The 25663-nt window shown below is 43.8% G+C and overlaps 1 protein-coding gene across 6 annotated transcripts in view; it reads right to left on the bottom strand.

Annotated features, from left to right (window-relative positions):
* Positions 1 to 25663, bottom strand: part of FRAS1 (Fraser extracellular matrix complex subunit 1) — a 741777-nt gene that overhangs the window by 317788 nt on the left and 398326 nt on the right. For all 6 annotated transcript variants that reach the window (XM_033963431.1, XM_033963422.1, XM_033963441.1 and 3 more), the window contains 3 exons: positions 23902 to 24075; positions 6481 to 6621; positions 557 to 700 (listed from right to left, as the gene is read on the bottom strand). In XM_033963431.1, coding sequence (XP_033819322.1) covers positions 557 to 700; positions 6481 to 6621; positions 23902 to 24075 — 459 coding nt within the window. The remainder of the gene's footprint in view (positions 1 to 556; positions 701 to 6480; positions 6622 to 23901; positions 24076 to 25663) is intronic.

Here is a 25663-nt window from a genome sequence, read left to right as displayed (position 1 = left end):
TGCCCAGAAATCGCTGTCGAAAAGTTATTCGCGTGTCGAGCTCTATCTTTATGGAGATGATGCGGTATACAAACTTAAGGATTAGTTTAGTTTAGTTTCCAATAATAAAAACGGAAGGCTTTTTCTAAAAACCGCAAATAACATTAAAAAAGTTATTTGTGGTTTTTCCGTATTCGCGCCTATGGTCCGCCCGCATCCCCCACGAATATGGAGGGAGAAGTGTATACACAATTTCAACTTTTATTTCTTTATTCAGTTTTCCATACCATTCTCTCAAGAGAGCTCCGAACAGTTTACATGAATTTATTCAGCTACTTAAACATTTTTCCCCGTCTGTCCCGTTGGGTTCACAATCTATCTAATGTACTGGCGGTAGTGGAGAATTAAGTGACTTTCCCAGAGTCACAAGGAGCAGCATGGGTTTGAACCCATAACCTCAGGTTGCTGAGGCTATAGCTTTAACCACTGTGCCACACTCTCCAACTTACACTAGACTTTTCATTACCCTTGAAGCCAAGCCAGAGAAAGAGAGAGAGAGCTATCTGTTGTTTCTTACCAACACAGTAGCCAACTAGATTGAGGTACTGTCCCTCCTGGCAGCTGGTCAGACAGTATCCTCCGCTAAGCGCTGCATGGGGATGGCAGGTTACACAGTCTGCATCTGAGCCACCGTGGCATTCTTTGCAAGATGGATGACAGGCTTAGGAAAGAAGCAAATCCAATTGTTAGAAAGCAAACAACTTCCAAACAGAACAAAAGAATGAATGAAGCATATACGCGCTTCTCTCTCTTTAAGAAAAGGCTTCTACTTTTTTTGTTTTTTAATCTGTGAAGATGTCTGAGCAGAACAATCCAAACCAAAATCACTTTTTCTGTAAAAGACTCCAGATCAATAGCCAAAGGCTCAACTTTTTGGCCCCTACATTAATAATAAACTTGGTAGCTCCAGTTTCCCAAAAACAGCAGGATTACCTGACAACAGGCCCAACGGCACAACACCAAGGCTGGTGCCACTAGTCTTTTGTGATTCTGACTGAGTTTTCAACCCATGTTTTCTGTGATTTTGAAGTCACAGCAAGGCTGAACAATCCAGTCCTTTCTGCATCCCTGCAGAATCACAAGTAACCAGAGGCGTGAATCTTCTCTCTCCTCTCTTAATGGACGCTTTCCTTACACATCAAAGCCTTGAGTCTCATACATAGACATGCACCAGAAAGGAAGACTCTTAACCATAATACACAGTTATTAAAAATATGATGGACTGGGGTAGCCATGCAAATGGTTACTAAAAATTGGAAGAATTCTGACAGATTAAATTTCATTTTTTGGTGGAATTCATTATGCTTGTGTAATAAAAACGAGAAAATGAATTCTGAACAAATGGGTAATAATAAGTTGTTTAAACTGACGTGAGGCCCACTGACCAATTTTATTTAAATGGATTATTCCCTTATCTCCAGTTTGATTTGCACATGGACTTGTTTATTAATTACATGTATGTATTGTTGTATGGTTTTATTGAATACAATGGAATTAGGGTGGGTAGGAGGGGGTGAAAATGGTTTCTTTTATATTTATTGATGGATGTAAGTGCTGTTTTTCAAATTACTTATATGTATTCCTTTATGCACTGTTTTTAGACTGAAAAATCAATAAAGATATCTTAATAATAAAACCCTAGCCGCGCATGCGCACTCTGAACTGCGTGCTTCCATGATCTGTAGGTCTGTGGCCGCAGGAGTGCGCATGCGCGCCTAGCTTGACAGTGGCCGGCAGAGAATCGGTACGCTCTTCAGCTCCCCCTTCAGCTCTTCAGCTCCTCCTGGCAGTGGCAGACCAAACAGGACCCGATCGTGGAACCCAAGGTAATTTTCTGACCGAAGTTAGTTTTAAGTTCTAAGCCGCCGTCGCGGCTCCTCTCACGAGCCGCACCTGCGTCGGAGAAGGCTTCCGATGCAGGCAAGGATCGTGAGAGAAGCCACTGCCGCGGCTTAGAACTTAAAAATAACTTCGGTCAGAACTAAGGGAGTCAAGGCCCCAATTGTAATGGTCGTCGGCGTTGTCTTCGCCCCTCTCCCCGGCACACCCGAACCCCCGTTCAACCTCCCATCTGACCCTCCCTTCGGCTCCCTTAGTCCCTTGCCGCCGCTCTTCTTCTCTTCCCGCGGTCCCGACAAATGTCCTGACTCCAGCAGCGGCCGCAGCACTCTAAACACGCTGCTTCATAGCCTGCTACTGCCCTGATTTGCTCTGCCTGACACGGCAGAGCAAATCAGGGCAGTAGTAGGCTGCGAAGCAGCGTGTTTAGAGTGCTGCGGCCGCTGCTGGAGTCAGGACATTTGTCGGGACCGCGGGAAGGGAAGGGGGCGGCAAGGGACTAAGGTAGCCGGCCACACCGCATGAAGGGAGGGTCAGATGGAAGGGAAAGGGGGCTGCTTTGGGGGAAGGGTGTGCTGGGAGGCAGACAGCTTTGCTTGGGGGGGCGGGAAGACAGAAGGGGGGCCATGGAGAGACAGTCAGGGAGGAACTGGAGGGGGAAAGGGAAAGGGGAATGCTTTGGGGGAAGGGTGTGCTGTGAGGCAGACAGCTTTTCTTGGGGGGGGAAGACAGAAGGAGGGCCAGGGAGAGACAATCAGGGAGGAACTGGAGGGGGAAAGGGAAAGGGGGCTGCTTTGGGGGGGGTGTGCTGGGAGGCAGACAGCTTTGCTTGGGGGGGAAGACAGAAGGGGGGCCACGGAGAGACAGTCAGGGAGGAACTGGAGAGGGAAAGGGGGCTGCTTTGGGGGAGGGGTGTGCTGGGAGGCAGACAGCTTTGCTTGGAGGGGCGGGAAGACAGAAGGGGGGCCAGGGAGAGCCAGTCAGGGAGGAACTGGAGGCGGAAAGGAGGCTGCTTTGGGGGGAGGGGTGTGTTGGGAGGCAGACAGCTTTGCTTGGGGAAGGGGAGACAGAAGGGGGCCACAGAGAGACAGTCAGGGAGGAACTGGAGGGGGAGAGGGAAAGGGGGCTGCTTTCTAGCACCCGTTAATGTAACGGGCTTTAACACTAGCATATTAATATATATATATGAGGGGCAACATTCAAAGTGTCCAAGCTCTTAACTTTAAGAGAGAGGTTGCTGAACTCACCTCTTTGAAAATTTATTAGGGCCGTGTGGCTAAATCTGTGTTCAAAATTTTACCAAAATCTGAAATTTTGGAGCCTACAAAGTGGGGTGGATTTAGCCTGGGAACTAAGGGCTCCTTTTACGAAGCAGCGTTAGCGGTTTAACGCACGTAATAGCATGCGCTAATTTGCCGGCCACGCTAGCCATTACCGCCTCCTCTTGAGCAGGTGGTAGTTTTTCGGCTAGCGCAGGGGTTAGCGCGCACTAAAAAGGTGCATGCAATAAAGCCGCTAATATGACTTCGTAAAAGGAGCCCTAAAAGTTAGGATTTCAGAATGATTTTTAGGGACCAACATTCAAAACCAGAGGGGACATGATAGAAACATTCAAGATACTGAAGGGAATAGACTTAGTAGACAAAGACAGGTTGTTCACCCTCTCCAAGGTGGGGAGAACGAGAGGGCACTCTCTAAAGTTGAAAGGGGATAGATTCCGTACAAACGTAAGGAAGTTCTTCTTCACCCAGAGTGGTAGAAATCTGGAACGCTCTTCCAGAGGCTGTTATAGGGGAAAACACCCTCCAGGGATTCAAGACAAAGTTAGACAAGTTCCTGCTAAACCAGAACGTACGCAGGTAAGGCTAGACTTAGTTAGGGCACTGGACTTTGACCTAAGGGCTGCTGCGGGAGCAGACTGCTGGGCACGATGGACCACTGGTCTGACCCAGCAGCAGCAATTCTTATGTTCTTATGATTACAAAGTGCTCAGTTGCCTATCTGGGGATATTCAGTGGCACTTACCCAGACAATACTACTTAATATATTCTCTAACCTGTTAAACAGAAACTGGCTAGCTTGTGGACAATCCAGGGTGGAGTCAGTAGCACAGAGAGAGAAATTGGCACCTGGCATCGTCGTGTCATGCGCCGCCCCCCCCCCCCCCCACCTCCGTTCTTCCTCACTGTGCTGTGTGACCCCCTCATCTACTGAATGTCTCCCCCTACCCCATCTCAAGATGTTTGCCAGCGTGAGCGGCATCTTCCACCTGCTGCTTACACCAGTCTCGTCTCCCTTCTGACATCATGCCCTGGCCCCGCGACCAGGAAATGACATAAGAAGAGAGCGGAGGCCGGCATGAGCAGCAGGCGGAAGATGCTGCTTGCGCCTCAGAACATTTCAAGAAGTGTGTGGGAGGGGACAGAGAGGAGGAGAGGCACCAGCACCCCTGCAAAGATGGCGCCGTGGGCAGTCCGCCACCCCCACCCCTCTTACTACGCCACTGGGTGGAGTCATCTCTTATCTCTTATCTAGTTAAGTGCCAATATTCAGCTCTTAACTGGATAAGTTAACCGGACAAATAAGGCCACATAAACAGCAGTCCTATCTTTGTCTGGTTTAATTTATCCGATTAAGGGCTAAATATGGGTACTTAACCAAGTAAGTGTTGGCCATCTGCATATATCTGGATTGTTAATGCCAGTATCCAGATATGGCCCGGTGTTAAATATCCAGGCATATTTCTCCCAGCAGCAAATATTTATTGACCACTGCAGCTGAATTCTGCCCCCATAATTTTTAAGCTCCTAAATTTAAATGAATCTTCAGCTGAAAACTTAGGTTCCTTTCTAAAAACAGGAGATAAATTTAGATACCTAATTTACCCCTCTTTTTACGAAACTGCGATAGTGGTTTTTAGCACAGGCTGGTGTGCTGAATGCTCTGCACTGCTCCTGACGCTCATAGAACTGTATGAGTGTCGGGAGCAGAGCATTCAGCGCACTGGCCATCGCTAAAAAATGCTATCGTGGTTTTGTAAAAGGGGTGGGGGTTAGGCACTTATCTTCAAATTCTGTGTATGGCACCTAAGATTGTGCGTACACATTGGTGCATATAGCCGATGTGTGTGCACAACTTAATTAATTGGTCCAATTGGTGCCCATAATTGCCAATTAACACTTCATAATTGATGCTAATTGGCACTAATTAAAAGCTATGCACACAACTCGGAAAGTGCAATTCTATAAAAAGTATGTGCTAGTTGCAGAAGGCGAATTTGAAAGTGGGCGTGGTCAGGAGCAGATTGTGGGCGTTCCTGAAACTTATGTTTAATGTTATAGAATATGCCCTAGGCACGCACAACTTGGTTTTAGTTGGCCTAAATGGGTGTGCCTAAGTTATGCAACGCACAAAGGTGCTAAGCGCAATTCTATAAAAGGTACATGCACCTTGTAGAATCACACTAAGCGCCGTATAGTCACCATATAAACTAAGCGATTGTTTAGTCATCATATACAGAATCAGGCCTTTACCCCTTAATTCTATACAGTACGCTAAAACGTAGGCGTGAATTCAGTACATATATTTTCCGCCACAATAGCAGTTACATGCTAAAAGGGAGTATCAACAGCAATTATGCGTAACGGCATTTAAGGCCCTATTCTGTAATTTGGCCCCTAAGTGCTCCAGGGCATAATTACAAGGGTGATGTTCAGGTGTGTGTAAGGGGAGGGGGGGCACAGGCTGGGCATGGGCTTTCTATTCTAATGTGTGCAAACTTTTACGCCTACTACAGAGGACGTAAGTGGCTGTACCTAAATTTAGGTGTGTCATTCTCCACTTACAGTTGTATTCTGTAGCTGATTTGGCATGTAAATTTGCCATTATAGAATACTATCCTAGTGTTCTATACTGTGCTGGCCCCTATCAGGGTGTCTGAATTGTATATCTGGGTCTAGGGCAGCTGCCAAGAGTTACCTGGATACCGCTGATGCTCAACAGTATTCCGTAAACTTACGACAGACTTTTCCCTGTCCTTTGCTATCCTAAGTTCACTGGGTAGCTATCCAGCTCTGTTCCTGGATTGCCCTGACACTAACTCGAAAGTACTACAGTAGTAAGACAGGATATTCATAGTTACTATCCAGTTATTTGCCATTGAACATCCTCTCAGGCCTCAATCAGCGTTAGTTAACTAGTGTTGAATATTATTATCCCCTTAGGCGTTCTGGCCTGAATTCTGTAACTGGACCATTGTTGGCGACCGCCGATTGCTCATCAATCATGCGACGGGTTACAGAATCGTGCCTCCAGCAAAGGTAGGTGCTGGAAATGTAGGCCAGGGTTTTCCGGTGCCTACCTATGTGAATCGCTCCTTCTTAGGCGCTTTAGGCCGCCTAACGCCACTTCCAGCATTAGCCAACCTAAAGCGCATATGGAGGCGCGATTCTGGTGACGATTTTTTAGATGCCAGTAGATGATTTGAAACTCAGTTAAAAATGTTTCAGCGGTGTTATTTTTACTGAGTTTGGACTCCGGTTAGAATTTGAGTGACCACAAGTATGTGCTATTACTAAAATTCATCCCTGGAAGTTTACTCACAGTAGCAGGTGCTGTCCTGTCTGTAGAATCCATCAGGGCAGTTGGAAAGGCACTGACCATCATGGAGGACCCTTGGAGATGCACATGTTGTGCAGTCAACAGTACTGTTCCACATACAGCTCGAACACGAGGAATGGCATGCTATAAAAACAATAGAGAAGTATCATAAGAACATAAGAATAGCCTTACTGGGTCAGACCAGTGGTCCATCTAGCCCAGAAGCCCATCATCACGGATGGCCAATCCAGGTCACTAGTACCTGACCAAAACCCAAAGAGTAGCAACATTCAATGTTACCGATTCAGGGCAAGCAGTGGCTTCCTCCATGTCTGTCTCAATAACAGACTATAGATTTTTCCTCCAGGAAATTGTCCAAACCTTTCTTACAACCAGCTACGCTATCCGCTCATACCATGCATGTTATTATGACTCTAAATGTGTTCTAAAGAGAAATGTGAGAATACACAAACCCCACCACTGATATTCCCTAGAGGAAATAAGGCATCACTATAAGGTGACAAGGCATGGCAAGTGCCCCCCCCCCCAAAAAAAAAAAAAAAAAAAAATCTTGATACTCCAGTTCCAGTGTATATGGTTCTTCTGCCACTTTTATTTCCTGTAACGGGCAGGAGAGGCAATAAAACGAGTGAAGTTTTGGGGTCTTCCATCTCAAAACCAGGAAGTGGCTGAACATTGTAAGTCTCCAGATAACTTCACTGACCATCTAAACCAGGGGTGTCAAAGTCCCTCCTCGTGGGCCGCAATCCAGTCGGGTTTTCAGGATTTCCCCAATGAATATGCATGAGATCTATTAGCATACAATGAAAGCAGTGCATGCACATAGATCTCATGCATATTCATTGGGGAAATCCTGAAAACCCGACTGGATTGCGGCCCACAAGGAGGGACTTTGACACCTGTGATCTAAACTCTGGCCCCAGGACCACCCCAGGGCTAACCAGGTTGTACTGTGGCAGTTAGTGATGATCAGATTCAGTGTCACTGAATATCAACAGCAGAGGTGGCCATTGTACATAAGAGGGCTGCCACTGTACATAAGAACATAAGAATTGCCATACTGGGACAGACCGAAGGTCCATCAAGCCCAGTATCCTGTTTCCAACAGTGGCCAACCCATATCCCAAGTACCTAGCTAGATCCCAAGGAGTAAAACAGATTTTATGCTGCTTATCCTAAGAATAAGCAGTGAATTTCCCCAATCCATCTCAATAATGGACTATGGACTTCTCTTTTAGGAAATTATCCAAACCTTTTTTAAACCTCACTAAGCTAACTGATTTCACTACACTCTGTAGCTGGTGATTTGATCATTAGAGACGTAGATAGCCAGCTGGTTGTTAAAAGTGAGGATCACCTGGCAATTTGCCAACCTGAGCTGAAAGGTGGTAGAACTCAAGCATTGTATAGCTAGGATTGTACATGTAGATACCAATAACATAGGCAAGTGTACAAGAGAGGGTCTAGACACAAATTTAGATGGGAATTAAAATTCAGAATCTTCAGGTAGCATTTTCAGAAATATTCCCTGACTCACATACAGTGTCTCTGAGGCACATCTGGATGAGATGATGGTGCATGCAGAGACAGCTCAAGGAACTGTGGCACCCTGAGCCAACTTTTGCTTTGGTGCTCCTTCCCACCTCCCCCCCCCACACACACACCCCTCAGCGCTCCCTTAAGCCAGCCAACTCACCCATATAACTCCATGGGTACTGGGGGATGATGGGAGTAGGATGAGCCCCACTCATTTTTGCCCAGGTGATTCCTTCAAAATGATGCTGTGAAAAAGCTCAAGCTGCTATATAAAAGAAAAAAAAGCCCTTACTGCATAGGGCAGCTTGAACCCTTTCCCTCAGCAGCAATACTGCAAGACTGTCACTAGGGGTCAACAACACTATTCTGGGAAAACTAAACAAGTCAGATTACAGGACATCAATCTTTTATGTGAAAGATCCCAAACTACAGAACACATTATGTTATGTTATATGCAATCTTATATCCCACCAAATCTTCATTAATTAGAGTTCTAGGCAGGTTGCATAGAATTTTGTATAGAGTTAAATATGTTACAAGGAATTATACATGCTACATAAAGTTATCAAATTATACATACAGTCTGAGGTAACATATCATAAATAGCAGCTGACCTTTAACATTGTCGTTGTTTCGGATGATTTGTATTATTAGTCTGCGTCTCTATGGACTCCTGCTAGGGAAGGATTTCTTAAAAAGTCATGTCAGATTTTTGCCAAACTATGTGTATCATGTAGTTGTGCAAATTTCAATGGGATGAGAGTCCCAAAATTTTACTATTTGGTAGTTGAATGATTTGCTGTGATATGTCTTGTATTTATATTTTTCAGAGTTGGGAATGATAGGGTCTGGTTGTTAGAGTTATTTTGGTCCACAGATCTATGTTCAGCAAATCTGGGGAAACTAATAGGGACATCACTGAATAGTATTTAAATATTACAAAGCAGGACTTCTAGTTGGGGCATGGAGTGGTAAAGACGTGCTTCTTGCCACTCCCAACTCTTGCTCTCTTATCAGCACTTAATCAGCTTCAAAACACCCTCTTTTCTGCCAAGCCTAATTGGGAAGGACTTCCGAGTACTTACAGACTTTTGATCTAGCCTGGGACAGAGTCTATGGCCTTAAACAGCCTAGAAAAGGTGCTGATAAAACCGGGAATCTAAAAATGGTGGATAGAGAAGTGTCACCCTCACCTACACCTAGTTCAGCATGGACTGCTAAGATCACCGCCAAGGTCAAAAACGCAGTGGAGAATACCATCAACAAGCAATTTCAACAATTTCTGGATAAGTTGGATAATATGGATCAGAGGTTTGTTACTTTTTCTAGTGATTTAAGAGAGATGTAGACCAAAGTCAGCATGGTGGAGGACTCTCTGCAACCACAGGTGGAAGTTAACCAAGAAACACACAAAGTGACCGGAGTTACTGGAGTCTAAGTTGGACAACTTGGAGAATAGATTTCAATGTAATAATTTATGGTTGATCGGCCTGCTCAAGTCGCTGGTGAATAAAGAACTGAAACACCTTTTGGAAACCTGGCTCATATAGGAAGAATGCTGATTGTTTCAACCCACTCTCTTTGTAAAGAGCTCTCTTAGTAACCTCCATCTAACAGCTATTAAGCCTTTACATGTGCTGGTACCAATGCAGACCTGGTCTGTGACTAGGGCAGGATTAATCCTTTGATGGGCCCTAGGCACACAAGTACAGTAGGGCCCCCTGGCTCCGCATCACTCCCTGCCCATGTCAGAATTTAGTTCCAATTGAATTGAATGCACACAGGAGCAGAAGGAAAACTTCCAGGTTAAAAAATCCAGTAGTCACAGTAACCACAGAAAGTGCTTTGGCTGCCAATTTCCATGAGTTGGAGGTCAAATAACCCAAGCTTTAGAAAGATTCTTCCATTTTGCCTGTAGCTCCTAAATGCATCTTCCTACCATTCATCACTAGATCTTGAGCAACAAGCTTAGGGCGATATTTACTAAATCTTAGCATACAGCTAAGCTTTAGTAAACATGGCCCTTAACTTCTTAGTGGTTAACACATGCTAATCATTAGCATTTGCTAACATGGTTAGCACACACCAAATTATTTAATGCCCATTGATTAATTAGGGCTAGATTCACTAAGCAAACCGATCGTGTACCGATCGGTTTGCGACCCCTTTGCGACCCGATTTCCCTCTGACCCGATCCACTGATCTCTATCCCAATCATCCTCCAATCCGCACATGCAAATGAGGGGGAATGGCATTCAAATATAGGCAGGCAGCGATTCACTAAACAAAATGAGGGACACCGACTGGGCTGACCGATCCAAAAATAAGCGACTGCTGAGGACCAGTCGCTCAGGTCCTTTCTGACTACCCTGCCTTCTGCCACCCTGCTCTCTGTCCTGCTTCTCTGCTCTCTGCCCCGATCTCCTGCTCTCAGCCCCCGACTTTCCAGCTCTGTCTGCCCCGATCTCCTGCTCTCAGCCCCCGACTTTTCAGCTCTGGCTGCCCTGACTCTCCTGCTCTCAGCCCCCGACTTTCCAGCACTCTGCCCTGATTGCCTTCCCCACAGTGCGAGCCCGTGGTTTTAACGGGCTCGCGAAAAAGTACTGCTGGGCATGGAGGGCCAACGCATGCGCAGACCATATACAGCGATCCGGGCGCTCGGTTGAGGGCGTGAATGTTTATGCTGCCCATCCAAAGTTGCTTTGAACAAATTTGGCATCTGTCCATTTGTTCGCATTTATCATCAGGGAAAGGTGAACAAGGGTAATTGTGTACTTGTACTGAATGCTGAAGCAGTATGTGGGAGTTCACTTCATTGCTGGTATCTCCAACTGCACCATCTCTGCAGATCTGCAAAAACATTGGATGCTGGAGAACAGGAGTCATGCCACTGTTACTGCTGCTAATAGTTTGCATCCTTGTTGGCTCCCTACTTCTCTCCTATCCACCTCTCTTGGCTAGCTTCCCGCCTCTCTCCCATCCTCCTTCAGTTCAAAATCATTCCCCTCTTGACTGACTCCCATCTAAGAGTCTGAAATTGCTTCCTCCCTTCTCTCCCTCCCACACCCCTGCCCTGTCAATTTTAATGACTTGCCAGCAGCAAAAGCATGGAGACAAGCTGCCTTCTGCCAGCCCTTGGGTTTTCCCTCTGTTGCGTCCTACCTCCTCTGATGCAATTTCCTGTGGGTGGGACATGGTAGAGGAAAGAACCAGATGCTGGCTAAAGGCAGCCACCCATAATATTAACACATATACAGTTTACAGGAGCAGAGTGCGTGTGTGTGTGTGTGTGGGGGGGGGGGGGAATGAGTAATGCCAGACTAGCAGGGAAGGGGGAAAAGGAAGGGAGAGAGAAAGAAAGAAAGATAAACCATGAGAAGCAGGGAGCCAACGAATGGGAATATGCTAATGCAGGGTTGGGCACCAAAGCAAATTGGCTCAGGATGCCAAAATCCCTTGAGCCAGCTCTGAAATAATAATAATCATAATAATTTTATTCTTATATTACTGCCAAAGTCATGGAAGTTCGAGGCGGTTTACAGCAAGAAGCGCTGGACAATCAGCGATGAGGTTACAATCAAAGTCAACAGTACAATCTTACATAATGAAAGAATTGGAAAGCTCTTAGCAGAGCTGTGTAGATTCTTAGTTTACAAATCGATTGAACAAGCTCGTTTTTACCAATTTTCTAAAAATGAAGTAGGATGAGGAGAGCGTGATAAAGTTACTAAGCCAATCGTTCCATTTGCCTGCCTGGAAGGCAAGAGTTCTGTCCAAGAATCTTTTGTAGTGGCAGGCTTTTATTGTCAGATAGGTGAACAGATGTATTCTTCGTGTGGGCCTAAAAGAACTTGCCAGATTAAAATGGGAATCTAGGTAAGTAGGGGCCAGCCCAAATATTGATTTATAACACAGACAAGAGAATTTAAACAGGATTCGTGCCTCCAGGGGCAGCCAATGGAGTTTTTGATAGTAGGGGCTTATGTGTTCCCATTTCTTCAGCCCAAAAATTAGTCGAACTGCCGAATTTTGAATGACTCTGAGTCTTAGAATGGTTTTTTTGAAGGATCCCAAGATTCCCAAGTAAATGATGTTGCAATAATCGTGCAAGCTTAGGATGGAATATTGAACCAGTCAGCAGAAGGATGTTGCATCAAAGTATTTTCTGATGGTTCTGAGTTTCCATAGTACCGAAAAGCATTTTTTAACCACTAAATCTGTGTGAGCATTAAGAATGAGGTGGCGGTCCAGGGTGACTCCCAGGATTTTAATGGAGTGGTCAATAGGGAAGTCCTGACCATTCAAGGAGATCGATGTGTCTTTGATTTTGTCGTTAGGGCTTGCAAGGAAAAATGTGGTTTTGTCAGTGTTGAGCTTCAATTTGAATTCGGTCATCCATTGCTTTAGAATGGATGAGAGATGAATCTTAGTCTCGGGGGTCAGAGTAGTAAGGGGAATAACAATGGTGATATCATCAGCATAAATATAAAATTTAACTTTTAAGCTTTGTAGTAAGTTCCCCAATGAGGCAAGTTAGATGTTGAACAAAAAGGCTCCAAGTAGCTTTATATAAAAAAAAGCACGGAGAAGCAGCCCCAGTATCACACAAAATAAAAACACACTAATTTACACCTGCTTCAAGACAGGCATAACTGTGTACACGTGTGTGTGTACACACATTTTATGAATGTGCACAAATCACAATGCTGCTCCAATTCAGACCTCAGAAATGTTTTGCCATGGCACGCATGCAAGGAACATACGTTAATGTACTTACACATGTACATACAGCTGCTTGATTTTAGAAAAATTCATTTTCCACATGTAAACAAGACTCCACGCAACAATGCTTTTCTAGACCTACCTCAAAAATTATGTATTCTAAGATTTTGATGTGCTTAATTGCTATTAGGCAAGAAGCTGGAAAAATATGCTAAAACACAGAGCACAAATCTAATTCTGACAATTCCTTGTTTTAAGACATAAAATATGAAATGTCAAGTTATTATTGGAAGTAGATGTAGGGTGATTTTAATAAAAAATAATTTTATTATTCTATTTTGAATATACTGACAGGCCTATTTTCCCTCCATATATTAATTCTGGCATATTCATGAATATATTGTACAATGTTAATGTGTGAATTAACACTGAGACTTTGTATTAAGTTTACGAGGGAGAAAAATAAAAAATAAAACACACAGCAAAAAAAAAAAAAAGGCAGCCGTTGTTCATTTTCGTAACTTAAAAGTCAGCAGCTTTTCGTGAAGCACACATGATTTGTCAGCAGCTGTCAATGCAAGCCAGCACTTTGTCTCTTTCATTACTACATGCAGGTATCAATAATTCAGATGTTAATCTACCTTCCACTGATTGAATCAAGTTAAGGGAACTTTAGAAGAGTGATCTGAAGTCAAAAGGCAACTCTCTCTGAGCAGTGCCAACAACCATAACCTCTCCTTGATGCAATAACGGGAGGAAAAGACACAAAGCACGACTACTTCCATGATAGGTTATATGTCACTGTCAGTCACAATTAACAAAGATGGCGCAGTAAGCTTTAGCTGCTGCTGCTCATTTTGCAGAGGTCCCTAGAGAGCGAGTGCTAAGAATGGACAGCCTCTTGATTGCTTATTGGATTGCCAGGATGCGTCTCCTCTCTCTGCAAAACAGAGATGCACTTCTATTTTGTGACAGCATGACACTGTGGTATCAATGGGAAATTAAACTGCTTGTCACATCTTATTTAGGTTTCCTTCTGGCAAGTGAGCACACAGTACAAAAAGCCATCCTTGGGTTTCTTTCAAAGGCATGAGCTAAGGTAGGCATGCAAGCCTGACCTGAAAATAATTTTGCTCTAAACTCACATTTTTGGAACCCTTGGGTGGCACTGGTTAAGGCTCTGAAAGAAGGTATGAAATTCATCATAGCAGGGCGAATCAAAAATGAAAGGCAATTGTTAAATTACATAATAACCAGAGCAGAGCTAATGAAATGCAACATGTGTACTCGTACATTGCCTGTTGGATAGTTTGTCCAGGCACAGTGCAGCACTCGGCCTTTAGTCGGGTGGCAGCCACGAGGTCAGAAACATGGACACTCCATTAAAAGATTGCATCATGGAAGAACAACATGCAGTAATGCGCTTTCTTTGGGCAGAGGAAGTGAAAGCTGCGGACATTCACCGCCGGATATCGATTCTTTATGGACATAGCACCATGAATCAATAAAAGGTTTGTGAGTGGGTAAAAAAAAGTTTAAAGCAGGAAGAACAGGTGAAACCGACAAAGGTCGTTCTGGTCACCCATCAACATCGCACACACAATAGCACACTGACAGGGCGGATGCCTTGATTAGAGAAGACAGGTGAATAACAGTGTCTCAATTGGCTGCAGATTTGGATATCAGCTGTGGATCTGCATTTGCCATAATGTATGATGACTTGGGATACAAGAAAGTCTGCGCACGATGGGTTCCCAAATGGTTTACCGATCTGCACAAGCAACAGTGTAGGGAGGTTGCCAGTGTTCCCTCTAAGCGGGCGGGTGTTGTGAGCAAACTTTTTTCACTGTGAGCTAAAAATATCGGGCGCCAGCAAGTTATGAGCCAAATAAATATGTTGTCAAAGTTGCTGATACATGAGGACGAGGTATTCAAAGGAATTTTAGGCCTACACGCTAAATTAAATAACGTTAAATAATATTTTTAAGAACACAGAAATTGTAGGGATGAAATGATATCTTAATAAATGTTTTACAACAAATGTAGTTATGTCTGTTACATCCATATGTGTAAACTGTAAATTAAAAACAGTCCAGAAGACAATACGTTTGATGCTTTCAATTTCTAGACCAGTGTTTTTCAACCTTTTTTGGGCAAAGGCACACTTGTTTCATGAAAAAAATCACGAGGCACACCACCATTAGAAAATGTTAAAAAATTTAACTCTCTGCCTATATTGACTATATATAAAGTAATTCTCTTGAATAGGAATCAAATAAACACAAAGAAAGTATTTTATAATTACTTTATTATGAAATAAAAATTATAAAAATTATAAAATACTTTATTCAGTGCGAAACCTGGGCCTGTTTGGCTGAACACAAAGCTGATATTCTGGCTGGAATGGAAGAAAGACACACACGTAGCTCTTCGTCAACAGCTCTCAGTCTCTCTCTGTATTTGGTTTTTATAGCATACAAAAATAGACAAATATACCCTCCATCCTTTTTATTAAACCACAATAGCAGTTTTTAGCGCAGGGAGCTGCGCTGAATGCCCAGCACTGCTCTTGACGCTCATAGGCTCCCTGCGCTAAAAACCACTATTGCGGTTTAGTAAAAGGGGACCATATTGTAAAATATAGACAGCAGATATAAATTCAGAACTGTGCATAGTAAGTGAAGGGAAGTTTTCATCTCTGGGAATTTACCCAGTTAACTATTAAGTTATTTGGGCAAATTCCTTTGAAAACTGTGGTAATATTCCTCCCCTCCCAGCAGCATCTCTCCGTCTCCCTCTCCAGTAGCAGCTGTCCCTTTTTTTTCCTTGCCCAGCAGCTTCCCAGATTCCTTTCCCTCCTCCCCTCCCAGAAGCATCTCTCCTTCTTCTCCCTCTCCAGTAGCAGCTGTCCTTTTTTTTCCTGGCCCAGCAGCTTCCCAGATTCCTTTCCCTCCTCCCCTCCCAGAAGCATCTCTCCGTCTCCTTCTCCCTCTCCAGTAGCAGCTGTCCCTTTTTTTCCTAGCCCAGCAGCTTCCCAGATTCCTTTCCCTCCTCCCCTCCCAGAAGCATCTCTCCTTCTCCCTTTCCAGTAGCAGCTGTCCCTTTTTTCCCCTGCCCAGCAGCTTCCCAGACTGATAGTGGTTTTCTCCCCTCCCAGCAGCTCTTCTTACTTCCCAGCGCAGCGATTCACGAAGGCAGCCTCGGGTCCTTTGTTGTGTCGCGCCGCCTCTGAGGAAAGAGGAAGTTGCATCATCAGAGGCAGCCGCGACTCAGCAAAAGCCCCGAGGCTGCCTTCGTGAATCGCTGCGCTGGGAAGTAAAGGAGAGCTGCAGAGAGGGGAGAAAGCCACTGTCGGAGGCTCCCCAAGATCTCTACGGCCCAGCGCACGCTTCCGATGCTGATCTTGCAGAAGTTCAAATGAGTCAATCTTGCCGGTCCTGCACTGTGACGAGAAACTTGTGCGCTGCGACCTAATATTTTGTGCGCCAGCGCACGCCAGCGCAGCTTAGCGGGAACACAGGTTGCAACCCAGATCCTGAGACTGTATGAAGAAGATCTGAGTATTCTGGAGGGAACCGACACCGGCGACGAGACATGGGTGCATCACTGCGACCCAGAGAGCAAAATGCAAAGCATGATGAAGTAAAAGAAGCGCTGCTCACCGGGCTTCGGGAGCAGCCAAAAAAAACATCTCTGCAGAATGCAGAAGCTAGTTGAACAATACAACAAATGCCGTCATCTTGCATGGGGACTATGTGGAATAGTGATGTGTTCAACTGCTCACAGTTATTTCTATTAAAGCCATTAAATGTATTTTGCCTTTACTTTGTGATTTACCCTTGCGTATGTTTAAAAGAAGTTGACTTTCTTCACGACAAAGATAATCATCCTTGCCAGAATTAGTATAGAAGGAAATGACCCACTTTCTGAACAAATACAGAAGAAGAAATCCTCCACACAAAATGAGCACACAAAAACACAGCACAACTAGTTTAACCATGAGGTTGAGCAGTGCTGCACTGGAAGCTGAGGTTAGTCTTGCGGTGTCAAGTCTCACGAGAACAGCATCAACTTCCACGTAGCTAAAGCTCCCGGTTAGACTAGCATGATGGGGAAAACAGGGATCCCATCACAGGACATCAGGAAGCTTCTGCGGGCAAAGAAAATGGTTTGGTGGGCCGGGTTTAGCTCACAGGCTAGACAAGCCTGCTCTAAGCAATGGCTACCATCTATTTTTTGGCAGTACTGCTTTTATGCTCTTTTCCTTCAAGCCAGAGGAGGTTGCAATACCATTTGTATCTACAAAGGATCAAATATAATCTTTTAGCCATATATTTTCTATAGCTTGTATTGCAATTAATGAAATTATCAATTTCCGCCTTCCAGGGTAAAGAGAACCTGGATTAGTGCAGCCTCTAAAATACTGCCTTGGCTAGAGATGTTGATAACAACTTCTGACCCCCACCCCATACCCCAGCTCCCTTGAAAGTGGATCAGAGGCACTGCCAACAATCAGTGAGTGGGTTGCCTTTTGGAGCACCTGGTTCCAGGGCTGGGATGGTTCCTACCATTTGCCATTTCTTGGAAGTGTTCCTAAGTTTCTTCCTTACCATTTCCCTCATTACTTTGTAGTTTCCTTTCCTGAAGTTGAAAGTTGTCGCTATGGTTCTCTTTCCTTTCGGTATTCCTACTTCAATCTTGAACTTGATCATATTATGATCGCTGTTTCCCAACGGTCTCACTACTTCCACTTCCTTTGCAGGTTCCCTTAACCCATTTAGGATTAGATCCAGAGTGGCATTTCCTCTCGTTAGTGCTCAAGCAATCTTGTGTAGCCTCCAGGAATTCTGTCTCACTAGTGCATTTTGAGCTTCCAAGACTCCAGTCTATCCCGGGATAGTTGTAGTCTCCCATAATAACCATGTTACCGCTTTTGCATTCTCGCTTCATCTCGGCTTCTATTTCTTCATTGATATCTCCGGTTTGCCCATCTTTATTTCAGGCCCTTTCCTTCCCGGTATTTTAACCCATAGCGTTTCCATCTTGTTGGTTGTCTCTGCTGTGTCCATTCTTGTCGATTGTATGCTTTCTTTTATGTATAGGGCTATTCCACCTCCTTTCTGTCCTGACCTGTCCTGTCAATAGAGTTTGTACCCCGGCAGTACTGTATCCTTTTTGTTTTCTTCATTCCACCATGTTTCAGAGATGTCTATGTCCTCTGCATTGGCCATGGCTTCTAATTCCCCCATTTTGTTTCTTAGGCTCCTTGCATTAGTATATATACAATTTAGATTCTGGTGTTTTCTTCTCTTCATTTCCTTTCCCTGCGCTTCGGTCTTTAGCTTCTCTTGTGCTACAATCCTTCTAACCTCCTCTTCTGGGTTAGTCAACTCCTGCAATTTGCCCATTGTTTCTTCCCAGCCTTTTTTCCCCTTAGTATCTTCATGGGATATCTTCTTCCGAATCGTCGACGCTTGGTCGACTGTCGGCTTTCCCCTTCTTCTTAGTTTAAAGCCTGTTCTATTCCTCTCCTAACGTTGTTTGCTAGAAGTCTAGTTCCCGCCGAGCTCAGGTGCAGTCCATCTCTCCTGTAGAGCTTGCTCTTGCCCCAGAACGTTGTCCAGTTCCTCACAAAGTGGAACCCTTCTTCCTCACACCATCTCCTCATTCACGCATTTATTGATTGATTGATTTCTGGCTAGCTATGTAGCGCAGAATATCAGGCGATATATGTTTACTTTGCAAATCCCATCTCAGCACCAGCAAGGAAGAGGAAAGAGGAAGCCCAATCCAAGAGCTAATGAAGAGAACTTATTCCTTCGTCAACCTTTCCTCCCTATGACAGTGAAAAAGGAGAAGGGTATGAGAAGAACTTGAAAGGGGAAGTTGAGGGAAGTGGAACAAGGGATACCAGATTTTGCATTAAGTTCCTAGGATTTTACAACTTATTAGTGAAACTGAGTGAGGTACACCTAGCGATATGGAAAGCAGACCAGTTTTACTTTCCTCTTTTCAGAACAGGGCAATAGAACAACATTACAGCGGCCTTTATGCTTGCTTTCTGTAGTGAATTATGCTCTTATTTAGCATTTGTGCCATACAGCACTTTCTATTCAAATAGCTGCATGGTAATTTAATATGGGATACATACATCAGAAAGTGGCAGAGATTTTTTTTAAACTCTAATTAGGTTTTTCCTACAGCAGGGAAATCAATGTGTGCCAAACCGTACAACTGCATTTGGAACTAAGCCACAAAAACAAAATTAACATCCCTATGCAGTTGAAAGGTGTCTGGGGAGTCTTAGGGGTTGATTTTTTCCTGTTATGTGTTGACTGGAAAAAGTCAGGATATTAATTTCCACAAAATGGACAAGATCTCTGTTGAGTGCCTCACCTAAAAGATGATACTCCCAGAGACATGCAATGTCTCCTCCCCACCATCCCTTCAGAGGCCACAGATCCAGTACTGGCACAGGGAGAAGTTTCACTGAGCTGACACACTGTTAGCAGGGCTGGCGTTAGAGGAAGGCAACTGCTCTGGGGCCCCTTGCCACAGAGGGACTCAAACCTTTCTGAAGTAGAAGAAAGTGAAGTCTGACAGTTGGCTTTAGACCCCTACCAAATTGCTGCCCTAGACCCAGTATTTCTAACAATCACAAAAACTGGAACCAAATCCCCCACAAACGAAAAGCAAATCAAAAAGAGAGAGGTCTTCGAGCATCCAACTGAGGATATTTGACAAAAGTCTAGAGAAATATTGTCACCTATCAAAGGGACCCTTGTATTTAAAAAAAATTGTCAAAGCAGCTTCTTCATCTAAGGCAGGGGTAGGGAACTCCGGTCCTCGAGAGCCGTATTCCAGTCGGGTTTTCAGGATTTCCCCAATGAATATGCATGAGATCTATTTGCTTTCAATGCATATTCATTGGGGACATCATGAAAACCCAACTGGAATACGGCTCTCGAGGACCGGAGTTCCCTACCCCTGATCTAAGGAATTATTCAAATTAGTGAGTAACTTCAGGACAAGCCCCTTCTGCTACTTCCTATAATTCGATTATCTGTCAAAGACTTTGCAGATGCATTCTCTAAAAAAGTTAATCACATGGAACAGAAGCTTTGTGGACAGAATTTTCAACATTTTCTATACAGCAGGTTTAATTAGTTATTTTATTATTTATATACAGCCTATCAATGGAGGTTGTCCAAGCAGTTTTACATTCCGGTATGCAAGCATTTTTCCCTATCTATGCTGGCAAGCCCACAATTTATCTAATGTGCCTGGGGCAATGGAGGATTAAGTAACTTGCCTGGGGTCACAAGGAGCAGCGTGGGGCTTCAACCCACAACCTCAGGGTGCTGAGGATGTAGTTCTACCCATTAGGCCATTCCTTCTTCCTTCTGTCGGCCCTTTAGATAGATGTTCACCTACTTTGTTGAAGTCTAAAAAGGACAGCCTGCTCTCTCCTTTGCATACACTGATTAAGAAATCTCTTACTGAAGGGTCAGTTCCCATTTTCCTTAACAGAGCTAATATTCGCCCATTACTTAAAATGGAGAAACTTGATCCCAATGTGATAAAAAATCTATGGACCAATTTCACCCCTTAAGCTCTTTGCCTTTGGAAAACGTTGTGTTACAGCAACTTCAAGGTTTCATTGATTCAAATAATATTCTTGACAGTTCACAATTTGGGTTCAGACCAAAACACTCAACAAACTTTACTGCAGTTGTTTGCAAACTTTTTTGATTCATGGCAAACTATAAAACATATGAAAAATTTTCTGGCACACTTGTACACAAAATTAAAAAATATTAACTAAACTATGAATAAAAGTAACAAACTTCAGAAAGCTATTAATAACCTTGTTTTAATAAATTAAGCATGGCTGTGTGAAACATGAGCTTAATGTCAATTGGCAACTTTTTCAATATTGGGATGTATGTGAGACAAACATGCCCACATTTCATCTTCAATGCATTGAAGTCTTTCTCTTTTTTAACATTTAGTGCTTGTCACATTGGTATGATGTATAAAACTGAGGTGCTAGACACCATAAAAAATAATAAAAGAAAAGCTGAGTTCAGTCATTCACAGTGAAACACTCACAGAAAGGGGAGAACCCCCCCCCCCCCTCACACACACACACAGGTGTGTTCCGTAAGGGAGGACTAAGAAGAAAACAGTGACAGGGAGAAGCACAAAGTTAGGAAACAGGCAAACGACACACCGGAGAGTGACCAGCCCAGCGTGACTGCCATTCATTGATTGTGTGGTCTTCTCTCTGACCCTACCACGTGGCAGAGAGGGCGACCCAGAGCCAACTGGCATCCCCACCTGTTCACTTTTCATTCGCTCCCTCTCCTTACCCCCGTACCCTCATCTAACTCATCTTGCCTCTCTCACACATGCTCCCCAGCCTTGCCACTCTTTCACTCATGCATTCCTGAGTCTTGCCACACATCTCTCACACCCTCCCCAAGCCTTGCCTCTAAAAAACTTACCCACAACAGTTTGCAGTGCACTTAGCCAGAAACAGGATGGAGAAATTGAGTTCTGCAGGGACGGGGAAAAATTAGTCCCCCGTGTCATTCTCTAGTACTAACAAAACCCCGCATCAGCCTTTCTTACATTTACATGTCCGCAGTTGTATCAGCCATAGAGCTGGCATAACTGCAGCTGTGCAAACATGGCAATGATATGCACAACCTACAATATTCTATGAGTTCTATACGTAAGTGGGCGACGGTGCCGTTTAGAGAAATTGTGCCTCCAGCAGAGGTAGGCACCGGAAATGTAGGCCAGGGTTGTCAAGTCCTACATTTCAAGTGCCTACCTTTGACTTGAATTGCACCTACGTAGGTGCTTTACGGCGCCTCATGCCACTTCTGGCGTTAGCCATGTCTAAAGTGGCACTAGATGCCATAAAACGCCTCCAGATGTGAAATTACGGCACAGGTTTTTTTAGGCACCATAGGCACTTTGAATTTTATTTTAAGTCCGCTATTTTGGACTTAACTTAGGCACCGGTAGGGTGCCATTTATAGAATATGAGCTTTAATTCCTACTAAAAGCTGGTGTAAATGTTTACACTTAACTGATGGCTATTAGGCACAATGTGGGAACACCCCTGAACCGCCCATGCTCTTTTCAGTTGTGTACTAAGAAAGTTAAGCATGCATGTTATAGAATAGGGCATAGTGCAGAACCACACAACTACTAATTACTGCCAATTTAGTTCGTATTAACTCCAATAACCGATTGTTTGCGCTCAATTAATTTGCATGCAGATCTCTACGTCTACCTCCATGGTCTCTCTTCCACCACATATTACTACTACTACTTCATCCTGCATTTTTTTCTCCCTTGTCTCCTCCTCCTCTCTTTTCTTCTATCCCTTTTTCTTCCACCCTTTCCTCATTCATCCACTTATCTTCTCCTTTTTATTCCACTCAAATTCTCCTGAACAACGAGGGAAATATTTAGTTTAATTTATTTATATTTTATGTACAACCTTTACTGATATTACAGGCCAAGGTGGTTTGCAATTAAAAAAGAAACTGAAACTAGAACCCCAAAAACAAAAAATAAATTACATATCAATCATTAGGAAACACATAATGTAAGCTGTAGGGTCTCTCAACATGTAGAGCCTGTCCTGTTCATGTAGTCTGCCTCCTTTGAGTACTGTTAAGGAATCCACTTTAATCAGTCAGTTTCATTGACCAGGACTCTTTTCTTGTATATTCTTTGAGCAGGAAATGTGGAGGGGTATAATAAAAAAAATACAGCCAAGTCCGTTTTGGGTCTAGGGCACTATTCGCCCAATGTCAGCAGTGTCTAAAGTCCATTCTCAAAAAATCATCCAAAATATTTTTTTTCAAAAATTGTCTACTTCTACATCCAGCTGGTTGATCATCCAGACCGTGAGTACGTCTATCTTTATATTACATTCTCGTCCAAAAAATCATTCAACTCCCAAACGCCTTGAACAAGACCTTTTGGAAGTGGGAGGGGCCAGCAAAGTGATGGACTGGTCACCCAGGCATGGCAACAGAGTAGTGGGGCACCTTATAGGGCACTGCTATGAACTTCACAAAAAGGGTGCCACATAAACATCTCACAACTCCCTTGCAGGTAATGGTGAGCCCCCCAAAACCTACTATACCCACCTGTCTACTACCCCAATAGCCCTTATGGCTGCAAGTGGCACCTATATGGCAGTACATTAGGGTTTTGGGGTTTTTTGTTTTTTTTTGTGAACTCACATTTTCCACCATGAATACAGTGGTTAGAGTGGCTTATGGGCCTGGGTCCTCCTCTCTATGGTTCACTAGCCCACTCTCCAGACTACTTAAGCCACCTCTGTGCAGCTCTACTAGGCTTTCGTTTGCCAGGTGCTTATGTTCTGGAGGCAGGTATGTACATTTTAATCTGATTTTTTATGGCGGTGTGGGGGTCAGTGATCACTGGGGGAGTATGTGGGGGTCTGTACTTTGTGTCTGCAGTGATTATCTGGTCACTTTGGATACCTTCCACTTAGACCTGTTTTTAGATCGGTGAAGTCACAACATATAAGTTCCATCCAAGCAGCCTCATCAAACTTTCGATTATCCTTGCAGTAAGACTAAGTGTAGGTCAGTCCACTCCTGCCCATATCCCACTCTCACCACTCCTCCTAAAAAATCCCTTTCAGCTCTGGGCGTACAACAGCATTCAGAGGCCTAAAAAGTCCTTGCATACATCTAAAAACCCGTTTCGATTATCGGCACTTGGACGACCTGTCTTTTGGATCGTCCAAGTGCTGATTTGGGCGGGTTTTTAGGCATATTTGTACTTCGATTATGAGCCCCATAGGTTTTAAGAGAGGAGGAGGGCTGCTGGTACACGACAGGTTCCATATGTTCAGAGACTCCTTAGCCCCTACTGCTATTGCTCTACCACTCTAAGCAGCACAGGTAGGCTGGCAAGGCGGTCCTTCCTGAGTGCTGAACACACTGTTTAAACTGGAGACTGGCAAGGCAAAAGAGAGAGTTATAGATATTTAATAATGGCATATACCACCTGAAAAAAAAGCCTCGAGTTATATATATGAGAATGTAAATCACAGTCACGTGACAAGGAACTCTGAATCACTCTTACCTCTGCACACTGCTGTGCTATCTGGGTATGAGCCAGTTTTGCACTCAGGCAAGCAGGGACCATGAGGAGTCCCATTAAATTCCTGTTCTGCATATAATACCTCCTCAGGCTTTAGACACTGTGTGCAGTGAGTGCTTTCTGGGCCAACACAGGTTCGACAAGAGTGATGACAAGCTGAAAAACAAGGTTTCAGAGTAAAGGGTTGATGCAAAGGATTACTCAGCAGAAAGCAGAAAAATGCTGACTCAGGTCCTCATGCCAGCAAATTATTCATCTGTGTCCTTCAAAACCATATTTTGAGGCAGCAAATTTACTATTCTGTATGAAAAGCTGCATCACCCCTCACCTCCTGATTTTCAACAGAAGAATTACAACATGATGTGATATTTGCTCATTCAGAGCAGCAGAAATATCTGCATTGATGAGCAAGAAATACCATGCAATTATTTTTTGTCTAAATTTTATAACAAATGCACCCAAACTTAAACTGCACCTGGGCCTCTATCAGCAACCAATGTAATTAGCGAAAAAAGGGAGTAATATGATCAAACTTTTTCAAATTGATGATAAGCCGAACTGCTGTGTTCTGAATAATAAGTAGTCTATGCAAATTTTTTTGGGTACCCGCCAAGTAAACAATATTGCAATAGTCCCACTGACTCAAAACCAAAGATTGAAGTCTGAACATTTTCCAGTTAACTTCACCTGGATTTTCAGATAAATTATCCAGTTAAGTCAGGAAACTGAATGACTGATGCAGTTAACTCAATGGCAAATAATTATGCAGTCTGCTATTTTAAACAGAAAAACACTTGTATTTGGTGCCATCTATGCAGTTAGGAGGTAATTTAATAATGGGTCATTTTGTTTTAAGGGGTAAGAATGTTTGCAAATGTTGGTATTTTAATCATTTACATATGTAAGTAACCACTTACATGCACAAATTACCTCATAAAATACCAACTGGCATGGAAGTATGCATGGTGCGTACTTTCACTGTGGGCATGCATGGGGAGAATTCGGGCAGAGGGCAGGTGGAGTTCGCATTTAAGTGCACAGATATTAAAATCCCTTAATTTATGTACATACTTGTGATGGAGAGTATGCACTTAAAGCTACAGTAGCCCTTCAGTTGATGTAAATACTAGTGCACACGTATACACATTCTTTCATACCTATGCTAGTACAGTATACCCCTACAAATTAGCGGTTTGCGAATCGCGAACTCAGTCTTTCGTGGTATTTTCTGACCGTCTCTTCAAGGAACTAAAGTCAGGCTACACCAATCAGGAGCTGCTCTGATGTGCCAGATAGCGTGTCAAAGCAGCTCCTGATTGGAGTGGCCTGACTTTAGTTCCCGGAAGAGGCGGTCAGAAAATACTAAGAATGATCCCGCACCCAATTTTCAGCACCCGCCATCGCCCCTGCAGCCCTCTCCTGCCTCCGATCCACTTCTAAACTGCATTCTCGGTTTTTCGAAATTCGCAGGTGCTCCTGGAACGGAACCCAAGCGAATTTCGGGGGAATACTGTATTTTATAAAGTCAAGCAGACACGTGAAAATGCATGTTACCTAGGCATGACTTTATAAAATGACCCTCTTATCCCCAGATTCTATATATTGCATTCAAAAATTGCAACGCCTGACTAATGAGCTCCTGAGCATTAATAACTGGGTGCTAACGACCAATTATTGGTGACAACTGGCATTTCAAAAAATGTGTACACGCACCTCACAGCATGCTATTCTATAAAGGTAGTGG

Source organism: Geotrypetes seraphini, chromosome 1 (genome assembly GCF_902459505.1).
Source record: "Geotrypetes seraphini chromosome 1, aGeoSer1.1, whole genome shotgun sequence".
NCBI classification, from domain to species: Eukaryota; Metazoa; Chordata; class Amphibia; order Gymnophiona; family Dermophiidae; genus Geotrypetes; species Geotrypetes seraphini.
The sequence above is the reverse complement of the archived record's forward strand: the minus strand, read 5'-3'. Positions and strand labels throughout refer to the sequence as shown.